Below are 13312 nucleotides of genomic sequence, written 5' to 3'. Positions count from 1 at the left end.
CCACATAATATTGTAGAAATTGTGTATTGTTGTACCTTCTTTGATTGTGCAGAGCCACCACAAATGACTATGCTATATCACAATTTGGGTGGCTATACATCTCCAAAGGATGTGTGAGGTGCTCCTTCACTCCACTACCCTGCAGGTCACCCTTGAGCAAGGTATAGAAGCTGCTTAGCCCCCCAGTCATGGTTACATGAAGTCATGGGAGCAGCGGCGGACAGTCATATGAGCAGCCGGTGTGTATCACAAGTCCTGGTAATGCGAAAACTGACACCAGGCAGACAATCTCTGAAGAATATGATAATGGCTGGAGTCACCCAATTTGCAAAAACACTGCCCAGAAAGTAACGGCAAACCACTTCTGTAGTAAAATTTGCCAAGAATAATGATCGCTCACGTCATACGACACGGCACATGATGACAATGATATTACAATTGGTTAGCTTACATTCATTGTTTGTCAGCAATTAAAGGAAGTTATGTATTCCATTACATCCAAAACTCTGCAAGGATATCAGGATGATTACCTAGGGATATCTGAAAAAAGGCTTTCAGCTTGTAATTCAAGGAATGCTGATATCAGTTAGGCAAGGGAGTCATTGATTTGCAATATGCTAAAATTGTAACAAGCCTGCAGTTATGTAGGACCCTTTGTGGTGTCCCAAAGCAATTCACAGCCATTGTTTTGTTTGTTAGGCAAACAACATAATATGTACTCAGATTACAATGGGCAGAAATATTATCTGGCTATTCATCTATGGTGTAGGTTGAGGGATCAGTTAACTATAACACTGTCAAAATTTATCTTCTTCCTCCAATAATGCCATAGGATGGACCTTTTAGTCACATCTAGTAGTGATGCACTTCCTCAGTAGGGCAGCAAGGTTGGCTCAGTTTATGTGAATCTCTAGTGAAGGGTTCTACCAAGGATCTTCAAACAAGAATAGTCTAACAGAGGATGGACATAAAAACACAAGATTCATTGTACTGTTTTGTTGTAGTTTGCAATAATTTTAACTCTCCAAGGCTTCATCTTCTGGCTAGGAATCAAAAACAGATAACCTACTCTTGTCATTTGAGGATTTAATCTAAATGCACAGTCAGTTCACCAAAAGAGATAATTGAAAACTTAATCATTTGAGAAACTGATACCTGTCCTTCACTTCTAGGTGTTCCATGTGTGGCAAATGCCATCCAGCTCAAGGCTTTCCACAGCAGAGTGAATCCCAGATCACTGCCCTGTGGACAACAGCCACCTCAACCAAGCTTTGTCATCAGGTAATGAAATAGGTTCACTGGCGATCTGTTTCTGCATCAGCCCAGAGGTCAGGGCAACTGTTGGACTGTATCTTCTGCCAACGAATTTAGGATTGACCACAGTATCAAGTAGAATCCTTTTAACTTGCACAGGTTGGTGCTGCAGTTTTGTACCTTTTCTGCTTCTTTTGTTTTATCATATGTTTTTGACTTGGGCCACTTTTGCAAATTATTTTCAACTCTAAGGAAGACTGGGATTAGGAAGCAAACTTTATCTAAACAACAACACACACAAAATTCTGGTGGAACACAGCAGGCCAGGCAGCATCTATAGGGAGAAGCGCTGTTGACGTTTCGGGCGGAGACCCTTCGTCAGGACTAACCGAAAGGAAAGATAGTAAGAGATTTGAAAGTAGTGGGGAGAGGGGGAAATGCGAAATGATAGAAGACCGGAGTGGGTGGGATGAAGCTAAGAGCTGGAAAGGTGATGGGCGAAAGTGATACAGAGCTGGAGAAGGGAAAGGATCATGGGACGGGAGGCCTCAGGAGAAAGGGGGGGGAGCACCAGAGGGAGATGGAGAACAGGCAAACAACTAAATATTGTCAGGGATGGGGTAAGAAGGGGAGGAGGGGCATTAACGTAAGTTAGAGAAGTCAATGTTCATGCCATCAGGTTGGAGGCTACTCAGCCGGTATATAAGGTGTTGTTCCTCCAACCTGAACCAAAATGAATCCAAACTCAGGTTGGAGGAACACCACCTTATATACCGGCTGGGTAGCCTCCAACCTGATGGCATGAACATTGACTTCTCTAACTTCCGTTAATACCCCTCCTCCCCTTCTTACCCCATCCCTGACATATTTAGTTGTTTACCTGTTCTCCATCTCCCTCTGGTGCTCCCCCCCCTTTCTTTCTCCTGAGGCCTCCGTCCCATGATCCTTTCCCTTCTCCAGCTCTGTATCACTTTCGCCCATCACTTTTCCAGCTCTTAGCTTCATCCCACCCCCTCCGGTCTTCTCCTATCATTTCACATTTCCCCCTCCCCCCACTACTTTCAAATCTCTTACTATCTTTCCTTTCGGTTAGTCCTGACGAAGGGTCTCCGCCCGAAACGTCAACAGCGCTTCTCCCTATAGTTGCTGCCTGGCCTGCTGTGTTCCACCAGCATTTTGTGTGTGTTGTTGTTTGAATTTCCAGCATCTGCTGATTTCCTCGTGTTAAACTTTATCTAAAGGAGGTTTCTGTAAAAATGGTTGCTTAAAGGTGTTCCAAAGCATTTCATAGTCAATTACGTATTCTCAATGGGTTGTCACTGTTGAAATATGGCTGACAGATTACATATGGCAGCTTTGGCAGAAAATCAAAATAAATGAATGAAAGGTCAGAGGTCAGTCACAAATGAATCCAATTAAGGGTCAGAAGAGTGAGAAAATTTTGATGCTTCTCTTTGAATAATGTCAGTTCTTCCAAGATAAAGGAAAAATTATTTCACTTTCAAATCTTTAGTATAACAATTCCATTTCAGCAGCAACAAATGTGATGCTACAATTGAAATTGGCATCCTGGAACCTGCAGAACTGGGGGAGCCTGGGGGAAGGAAACGGCTGAAAACGTAAAAATACATTATTTCCTCCATCATTCGTGACCCAGTATTCACCACATTGCCTCAAACTACCACTATCATCAAGAGCAACTCGGAAAAGGTCATCGATTTTGGCCTTGCATCAATAATCACACTGGACTGAATTAAAAAATACTGAGGAAGTTACTTAGCACAGCAATAGGAACTATACCAGGAGAGAAACTTTCAAGGGTAAATTACTGCATGGAGGAAAGAAAAACCTCAAGAAATCAGGAAAATGACACGGCCTCATAACAATTGCCTATCTTGGCCTCATAACAATTGCCTAACAGCTTGACATGGGCCTTAAGGTACAGTACATAGGACCTGAAACTGGGACATGTATTTTAAAAACTGGTCAGGGATGATGTGTCTCTTCTGGCCAGAGCAGAAGGCAGATTAGATCATGATTGTTCATTCCAATAAGGAATACACTGCCTGCATATTTACTTCTCATCTATGTTAATATCCCTCATCTTAACCCTCATTAAAAATAAATTTACATTTTATATACAAAACACAAATATAAATCTTATAAATTAAGACTCAAACTCAGCTTAATCACACACCCATTACCCAAGGAGGCTACAAAGAGAAACAGATAAGGGAATAGGAAAAGATCTGAAAAATGGAGTACATATGGAGAAAATGTGAAATTATCCATTTTGACAGGAAAAATAAATAACTAAATGATGAGACAGCAGAGGGACCAGGATGTCCTTCTGCATGATTCATTAAAGGCTAGTATGCAAATCATTTGGAACACTACAGATTTTTAATAGTTAGTTTTCTGAATACAAAAGTAGAGGGGTCATGGCTCAGTTACATAGGGGATTGGTGATTTTGTTCACAACATGCTGGAGGAACTCAGCAGGTCGGGCAGCATCCCTGAAAACAAACAGTCAACATTTCGGGCCGAGACCCTTCGTCAGGGCCGAAACGTTGACTGTTTGTTTCCACGGATGCTGCCCGACCTGCTGAGTTCCTCCAGCGTGTTGTGCGTGTTGCTTTGACCCCGGCATCTGCAGAGTATTTTGTGGTGATTTTGTTCATCTGGTTTACTTTTGTACATTGGAAACAGTTCAGAGAAAAGGTCTATCAGACTGATGCCCAGAATAGGGAGGATTGGACAGTAGGTTTGTATTTGCTGTTGCTTCGGAGAGCGAGAGGGAATTTGATTGAAGGATATAAACTCCTGAAAAGTTTGTCAGGATGCGGGAAAGTTTTCTCTCATGATAGAATCCAGAACCAGGGATTGTTATTTAAAAATAAGACAAACAAGGTGAATCACCTAACCCCACCCCCAACTTCAGAACTCCCTTCCAAGAGGGTGGTGGAAAGACAGTCCTTGAATATATTAAGATGAACATAGATGGTTTCTTGATAGAGCAAAGAGGTGAAAGATTACCAAAGGTAGCTGGAAATACAGAACTGAGATTACAGAATATAGGGTTGAGATTACATTCAGATCGGCTACGATCTAATTGAAAGGCAAAGCAGACTCAAGGGACTGGGTGGCCTTATCCTTCTACTAATCTGTATACATGATCAACAAACTTTTATAAAAATAAAATTATGTATAAAATACAGTGAATGATAAACAGTAGGTAAAATTCAAAGGGAGCAGCCCATCTATAGCTATCACGATGATACAAGTATTATAGCCAGTGACTCCCAAAATTCAAGTTATGAGCCAGCCTGCTTTCAATATCAGTGTCTATAGGAAGTATATGGCTGTTTCTTTGTACGTTAACAAGGCTAGCTGGCTGTATTGTACTAATTCCAGTTCTGTCCCAGTTAAAACAATGTTATTGAGTGGCAGCATGGCTCTGGCCAATGGTCACAGGCCACCTTCTGCTGAGCGAGGCTGGAAGTCATCTTTCCTTGCCCAGTTCTGGTCCATCCGGGTTACCACCTCGCAACGGACAAGCAATACGTCATCCTTCACGTACGTGCGTTGACTGAGGGCTTTGAGGTGCAGGAAGGTGACGTAGCCAAAGCCCTTGGGGTTGCGCTGCAGGGCAGGCCGCTGAAATGCCAGCAACTCAGGCTTGCTTTCCATGACCTCCTCGTGGTTCTGCTTGATGGGTCCCTCTGACTGGTCGAGGATGGAGAGCCGGATGGTGCCCTGGAAGGGCCAGGGCAGGTAGCTGTCGTACTCACCTTGCATGGTGTGCACAAAGAGTGAAATGTAATTGGAGCAGCGCTGGGCACTGGGTGTCTGCAGATGCAGGCGGAGGCACAGCTTGTATCCCGGCTTGCCCGTGTAGAAGCCAGGGCTGTGGAGCACCACGGGTTGGTCCTCCGCCTGTGCCAGCAGGTGGGCGCTGAAGTTTTCCACCTTCCAGATGAAAATCCCATTGCACTGCTGGGCCTCCAGCTCACCCAGGCGCTCCTCCAGCATGCGGGCACTGCGTTTCAGCTCCACCATCTGGTTACTCTGCGTCTCCATCTTGGCAGCTAGCTCGCGGATCTGGTGGTCCTGTCGCACCAGGCGTCCCTCCAGCTGCTGGACGGTTTCCTTCAGGTTTTGAATCTGGGGCGAGCAGTCACAGGACACAGAGGATGCCGTGGGCTGCTGTGGAGATGGCTGCATGTGGGAGTGGGAGGCCTGAAGCACACCTGGCATCACTGCTGGCTGGAAATCCACCTCAGAGTTCAGCGTGTCAATGCAAGACATCTGAGAAGTCAGTCCTGTGCTTACGCTGCGCAGCGTCTGAGCCATCATCCGCATGTGGGCCTGCGTGTAATCCTGCAGATGCATCGCCAGATCGTTCCTCTGCATCTGTACAACAACAGGAAGCAGTCACATTAGCTGGCTCTCTTTGGGGTTGCACTCATTAATAGCAATGACTTTTATTTAGAAACACAACAGATTCGACAAATCAAACACAAGGAAATCTGCAGATGCTGGAAATTCAAACAACACACACAAAATGCTGGTGGAACACTGCAGGCCAGGCAGCATCCTGACGAAGGGTCTCGGCCCGAAACGTCGACAGTGCTTGTCCTTATAGATGCTGCCTGGCCTGCTGTATTCCACCAGCATTTTGTGTGTGAGATTCGACAGATGCTGGAAATGTTGAGCAACACACAAAATGCTAGAGCAACTCAGTAAGTCAGACAGCATCTATGGAGGGGAATAAACAGTCAATGATTTGGGCTGAGACCCTTCATCAGGTTTGGAAAGGAAGGGGGCAGAAGCCAGAATAAGGTGGTGGAGAAGGGAGAAATACAAGCTGGCAGATGATAGCTGAAACCAGTTTTTTTTTGGGGGGGGGTAGATAGGTCAGTCGAGGATGGAATATGAAGTAAGAAGCTGTGAGGTGATAGATGGAAGAGGTAATGGGTTGAATAGGAAAGGTCAGTGGACCATGGAAGGAGAATGGGAATCAGAGGGAGGTGATGGGCAGGTGAGAAGGGGTGAGAGGGTAATCAGGATGGGGAATGAGAAAAAAGTGAGGAGGAAGGGGGGAGAAATTACCAGAAGTTAAGAGAAATTGAGGTCCATGCCATCAGGCTGAAGTTCACTAAGATGGAATATGAGGTTTTGCTCCTCCAGCCTGAGTTTGTCTTCATCATGGCATTAGAGTAGGCCAAGGATAGACATGTGAGAATTGGAATGGAAAATCGAATCAAGTGGGTAGCCACTGGGAGATCCTACCCTTTGGGTGGACAGAGTGAAGGTACTTGACTACAACCTGAGAAGCGTCTGCTTATTCCAATGAAGGACCGCTAAGCTGAACTAAAACCTCTTTCTTCTTTGAACTGAATTGACTTTATTTCTTACATCCTTCACATACATGAGGAATAAAATTCTTTACATCTCCATCTAAATGTGCAATGTGAAATCATAGTAATTTATAATAAATAGAACAGTCAATGTAATACAGAGTACACTCAAGTCAGTGCGAGTTCATCAGTCTGATGGCCTGGTGGAAGAAGCTGTCCCAGAGCCTGTTGGTCCTGGCTTTTATGCTGCGGTACCACTTCCCGGATGGTAGCAGCTGGAATAGATTGTGGTTGTGATGGCTTGGGTCCCCAGTGATCCTACGGGCGCTTTTTACACACCTGTCTATGTAAATGTCCTGAATCATGGGAAGTTCACAACTACGGATGCGTTGGGCTGTCCGCACCGCTCTTTGCAGAGTGCTGCGATTAAGGGAGGTACAGTTCCCATACCAGGCAGTGATGCAGCCAGTCAGGATGCTCTCAATTATACCTTTTCACCACACAGCTTGTGTGTGCAGAACAGCTGAGATACAAATTCACCCACATAGTACAACCCTACTTCCAATACATCAATTTTCTCTCACTGAAGGAATAATGTTCTTTAAATTACACCTATCTATCGAGCCCTGTCATGAGATTTGCAGATAAAACCACAGTGGTTGGTCTCATCAAGGATGATGAGCTGGAGTATAGCGAGGAAGTGGAACAGCAGGTGGATTGGTGTGAGAGAACAATCTAAGCCTGAACGTGGAGGAGACAGAGGAAATCATTGTGGACTTCAGGAAGGTGCAGACAAACCATCCCCTTCTGCTAATGAATGGTCCCTCTGTAGAGAGATTTAAGTGCACTGAGTTCCTGGGAGTTCACATCAGGGATGACCTCACTCGGTCCCTTAATATCACCTCTTTGAACAAGGCAAGAAGTCACACCAGTATCTCCACTTCCTAAGAAGATTGAGGCAAGTAAGTCTCTTCCACCCCCCCACCCCAACCCGCCATCTTAACTGCATTTTATAGGAGCACCATTGAAAGCATCCTGACAAGTTGCATCTCCATCTGATATGGGAGCAGTCGAACATCAGACCAGAATCCCTACAAAGGATTGTGAGAACAACTGAGAGGATCATAGAGGTCTCCCTATCATCCATCAGGAGCATTTATCAGGAGCGCTGGATATGCAGGGCCCTTAGTATTAAGGATCCCACCCATCCATCCAGCATCCTCTTTGACTTTCTACTATCAGGCAGGAGACTGCAATGCATAAAGAAAAGAACGGTCGGGATGAGAAACAGTTTCTTCCTCCAGGCTATCAGGCTTCTGAACTCTCTGCCGCATCATATTCGAAGTGTCACTGGTTAATTTGTTCCAGTACAATATTCAGTACAATATTTAACATCCATGCTCTTTAGTTTGTTATTTATGTCTGATTCATCTGTAGATTTTACCTTGACCTTCTTAAGCTTTCGTGTGATATATCTACTACTGTGCTTTACACTGAGTTGGAGAAACATCATCTCATTTCTATATACACCGTAGGTTATATACACTATATAATTGTGTATACTTAAATGACAATGAAGTTGACTTGACTATCAAGAATTAGTCGTAATCTTGTGACTGAGGTAGTGACCTCACCTTGATTCTTGATCTCATTCAGCTTTTTGCTGGGTTCCTTTGAATTTGGATGTTTGCATGCCTTTGATTTAAGTCCAACATCACAAATCCCCAACTTATAGTCATCTAAGTGCTGCGTAAATGGAAATCACGAAATATTGGAGGAACTCGGCAAGTTGAAAATTTGGTAACATGATACAGTGGGAGTTTGGGAGGCTGTAATTATATCACGGACATACATGAGCCCAAATTCAAAGGAACCCCCAGATCCAAGTTGTTAAAAGCTGGATGGGATCTAGAATCAAGATGAGGTTTGTCACAACCTCAATTACAAGATGAGGACTGAATCTCGATGGTTATATATAATTATAAAGAATATTATTCCTGGAACTAACTCAGAAAATGTGTAGCTTGGGTGCTTGATGGTTGGGTGAGTTGTTCTCATTTCTTGGCAATCCATTTGCAATCATTTCATCACCGTACAAGGAGACATCATCTGTGCACTGTTCACTTGTGTCCTTCAGATGCTTGGCCTTTATATACTTATCAATGAGTTGACAAGTCCAATCAAAGGGAGTCTTGTCACTGATTAGTTGCGCAGCAAACTCTGCGTATTGTCTGGAATTTTGCCTGCATTGGCTTACAAATGGGATCAAGGTCTACATGTCTGTTTATAGAACTGTTTGCAGAGAGCCAGGCTTCTAGGAATTCTCTTGCATGCCACGTGTTTGCTTGCGCCATGACATTTATTAATGCCCAGTCGAACTTGTGCCCCTCTTTATCTTCATGGGTAGAGACTAGGGAGAGTTGGTCATGTCACTTAATAGCCAGTTGCTGTTCATGGATCCTTGTTGTTTTCTCCCAGTTTGGCTGACGTAACTTTTGCTGCAGTCCCCGCACTGGATTTTGTAGACCACATTGGTCTTGTCCTGACGAAGGGTCTCCGCCCGAAACGTCGACAGTGCTTCTCCCTATAGATGCTGCCTGGCCTGCTGTGTTTCACCAGCATGTTGTGTGTGGGTCTTGTCCTGATGAAGGGTCTCCGCCCGAAACGTCGACAGTGCTTCTCCCTATAGACGCTGCCTGGCCTACTGTGTGTGGGTCTTGTTCAATAGCTTGGTTTGTTCTTTAGGTCTGCAGAGTACTCTCCTCAGTGTTGCTGTTGGTTTGCATTGTACTACTGCCGCAGAGTAGCACAACATATGCCTGTAATATTAAACCTGATTCTGCTTTATGTGCGACCAGAATTCTATGTTCTTGGAACAGTCAGGCTGTCATTTCTGAGATATTTTGAATGCACGGAAACCGTTTGGACACTTCTTGATTGGTGCGTTGTCAACCTCATCGGCATCTTTGTATGAAGTTACATGGGTATCTGTTTCGTGCGAATACTCTGAAGAGATGTTTCTCTTCTTTATCTTTCAGATCCGCTGTGCTGCAATGTGTCTCCGCTCTTCAGAACAAAGTTTTGATACAGCTCTTCTTGTGTGTATTTGGATGGTTACTGTGACAGTTTAGGATCTGATCTCTATGTGATCCCTTACAGTAAACAGATGTTTGTAAAGTGCCATCTGTCTTTCTACTGACAAGTGTAATGTCATCCGAAAATGCCTACGAGATCAACAACACACCAACCAAGAAGCAACTAAATGGGTTGTCCTTCCATACATACGAAATATCTCAGAAATGATAGCCCGACTGCTCCAAGAACATAAAATTTCAGTCAGGCATAAATCAACAGCAACATTGAGGAGAGTACTCTGCAGACCCAAAGAACAAACAAAGCCATGGTCTACAAAATCCAATGCAGGGACTGCAGCAAATGTTATGTCGCTAAACTGGGAGAAAACTATCCACAAGAATCCATGAACAGCAACCAGCTGTTAAGCAACATGACCAACTCTCCCCACTTTCCACCCATGAAGATTGAGATGGGCACAAACTCGACCGGGCATCAGTGAAAGCCATCGCGCAAGCAAACACATGGTATGCAAGAGAACTCTCAGAAGCACGGCCTTCTGTAAACAATTCCATAGAAAAAAACATTAGACTTCGATCCCATTTCTAAGCCAATGAAGGCAAAATTCCAGTCAATGCACAGAGCTTGCCATGCAACCAATCAGCAACAAAACACTCTCCTTGCGTTACAATTGAGTTTCTGTAACGACAGCCAATTAATTAATTAATTACTATATTAAACCCAAGTATTCAGAGTACACCACAAGTGAACAGCACACTGATGATATCTCCTTGTATGGTGACAAAACGTTTGCAAATGGATTGCCAAGACTGGAGAACAATTCAACCTAACCACATTATTCTTGAGAGAGAAAATCGATACACTAGGTATTTGAAGTAAATGCTGGTGCTAAATAGGTCAATCTATATCTGAAAGAAGAAAAAAAATAACAAGTTTTAGTTCAGATTAAGAGTGCTTCATTGGAATAAAAGGGCACTTCTCAGATTGACAGCCTGTCAGTAGTGGTGAACCAAAAAGATTGGTGATTGAACCACACTATTCATAATCAATATCAGTGACCTGACTGAGGAGACAAAGTTTAACCGCTTCCAAGTTTTTTTTTGCAATACTGAACCACCTGAGGGGCAAGTATGGTGTATGCAAGGAAGCATTAAAGGGGGACCCGGACAAGCTGCGAGAGAACATGGCAGATACAATACTGGAAAAAGACAATGTCTTCCTCTTTGATGTTGAAGTAGTCCGGAAGGAAAATGGTGTAATCTCCTTTATTACAAGTGGATTTGATTACAGGAGTAAGAACATCCTGTTGTAAACGCATAGGGCCTTAGCAAGACCATACCTTGGGTGTTGTGTACAGTTTTGGTCACTCAAGAAAGATTATTGCCATAGAGGCAGTGCAGCAAAGACTCATTAGACTCTTAAGAATGAGAATAGAATTTATCAAAATTATCAGCATTTTCTTAAGAGCTTGACATATCAGATGCAAGGAGGCTATTTCCCCAGTTGAGTATAGGACCGGGGGCACAATCTGAGAATAATGGGTCAACCTTAAGACTGAAATGAGGAGAAATTTCTTCACTCAGAAGTTGCTAATCATTTCAAAGCAGAGGTTGACATATTTCTAAGCATTATAGTAATCAAGGGAAATGGCACTGAGGTACTAGATCAACCAGTAGATGACGGCAGAGATGGCTGGAAGGTCTATTCCTGCTGGTTTTACTTATGCCCTCAAAGTGGGAAAGGGAGAGTTTGCTGCACTTCTCAGGCAGAAGAGGAAAGCACCGGGCACTCTTGCTGAACTCACTAGGGAGACTATTTCTTGATCTTTGACTGAAATCAACAGTTGGGAAACTTTCAATTGGTCCTCTGTTTTGGGGAGAGAATTTCAGACTTCCACTTTCAATGAAACACCAACCTGAATGTTATTGCAGTATTTTTAAGCATACTGTCCATCTGGGTTTCCATCATATGACATTTCATTTTCTACTCTCCCACTTTTATCCAAATTTCAGCCTTACTCCCCAGTCACATCTGTCCAAACTTGGGCCAACGGAGCTTGATGATAATATAAATGATAGGCTAAATCCAAACTCAACTAATGGTTCCTGGTATATACAGCATCACTAACTCTTGCTACTGGGACTCTGTCAGGAACAATCCTCACTCTGAAGTGGCCGAGGAAGATATCAATATTAACATTGTGAGCATTTGTTTGCACGGAAGTCTCTTTCATATGTTTTCATTACTCAATAAATATATAATCACCAGGTGTAAATGTTATGCTGCTACTTGTAGATAAAGTATTTAAGAGACACCTTACTCTGCTCATGCACAAATGGTCATTAATCTATATTGGTATATGATGTTCAGCGGCATGAGTAATCAATGCCCTAGATTATATAGTTATCAGGGGTAAAGCCCTGGGTAATTAAGGATAATCTAGAATTTATCCCACCTGATAACCTGTTAGTATCAAACAAAGTTTTGTCAGTTTACAGTGATGAATCAGTTAATGGCTTCACAATATTTGCTCTATACTATTTTTTAACAGTCACTATTCCATCTAAAATAAATGTTGGCACTAAACAGGAACTCTGCTCAACTTTCTGTTCTACTCTGATACATTAGGCACAAGGCAATAAATTCTTTCTTTCCATTTTCACAGGATTACATCAGTCACCATAAAAATGCCTTGAATATAGCTCCACGGTGGCAAATAATACTACCAACTCACCTTTTCTGGGCAACCAAAACTACTGAAAGTGCAGGGAACGGGGGCTTTCGGGCAATCCAGGTTATAATGGTTAGGCATCTGTAGAGAGAAGCATTCAAGTTAAAAACCAAGAATTAGGGCATAAAATTGGAGAACAAAGTGCATCATTTTCCAGTGCTGTCTCCTGTGGCTTGGCTCTGCTGTATTTCTTGGATACTCCACTTAGACCCACCCCCTCCCTGCATAACCCCCAATCACCTATGGAGCCCAGAGGGAATACACAGATAAGATTCCACAACCATTTTCAGTACTGTCCAGCCCTCAACCACAAGCAGATCAGATGACCTGTCCTAGTCAATGTGATACAGTATCATAAAACAGAGAAACCTGCAAACACAAATTTTTAAACTGGAAGTAAAACCAAAGGAACAGCCACTTAAAATTACAAGATATCCTGTGGCCATTACCCAAACTAAGGGAATAATAATAATACTTTAATTCAGTTGTTACTAGAAATGGAATGAATGTAGGATTATTGTTAAAGGGTGATTGATGGCTGGCATGCAGTGGGCCTCTGTTTCTGATCTGTATGTCACTCTGACTCAGTAATAAACCTCAGGCAATACCTTGCAAAGATAAATGGTAAAAAGGTTAAATCATCTCCATTACTACTGCTGAATGAAATGGAAAAGGTACAGATGCTGGAAATGTAAATAAAGACAGAAAATACTGGAAGAACACAGCAGATCAGGCAGCATCTGTGGAAAGAGAAATAAGTTTTTAAATTTTTTTTTATTTTCAATCTTTTTTATTGATTTTCAAATAAAGAATATACAAATACAAATTGAAAGAGGAGTTTAACAAGTAGATAATATAAAAGACATATAAACAG

General features: G+C 42.9%; 2 protein-coding genes across 4 annotated transcripts in view; one reads left to right on the top strand and one right to left on the bottom strand.

Moving 5' to 3' along the window:
• The window catches only part of arhgap1 (Rho GTPase activating protein 1), a 518954-nt gene that overhangs the window by 394189 nt on the left and 111453 nt on the right, over positions 1–13312 (top strand). The window lies entirely within an intron of this gene.
• Positions 3822–13312, bottom strand: part of traf6 (TNF receptor-associated factor 6) — a 43579-nt gene continuing 34088 nt past the window's right edge. For both annotated transcript variants that reach the window (XM_073049165.1, XM_073049166.1), the window contains 2 exons: positions 12442–12519; positions 3822–5667 (listed from right to left, as the gene is read on the bottom strand). In XM_073049165.1, the coding sequence (XP_072905266.1) occupies positions 4723–5667; positions 12442–12519 (1023 nt within the window). In that variant the 3' untranslated portion in view covers positions 3822–4722. The remainder of the gene's footprint in view (positions 5668–12441; positions 12520–13312) is intronic.

The sequence above is a fragment of the Hemitrygon akajei genome, chromosome 6, assembly GCF_048418815.1.
Source record: "Hemitrygon akajei chromosome 6, sHemAka1.3, whole genome shotgun sequence".
In the NCBI taxonomy this organism is placed as follows: domain Eukaryota; kingdom Metazoa; phylum Chordata; class Chondrichthyes; order Myliobatiformes; family Dasyatidae; genus Hemitrygon; species Hemitrygon akajei.
Note: the sequence above shows the minus strand (reverse complement) of the source record. Positions and strands in the feature narration are given on the sequence as shown.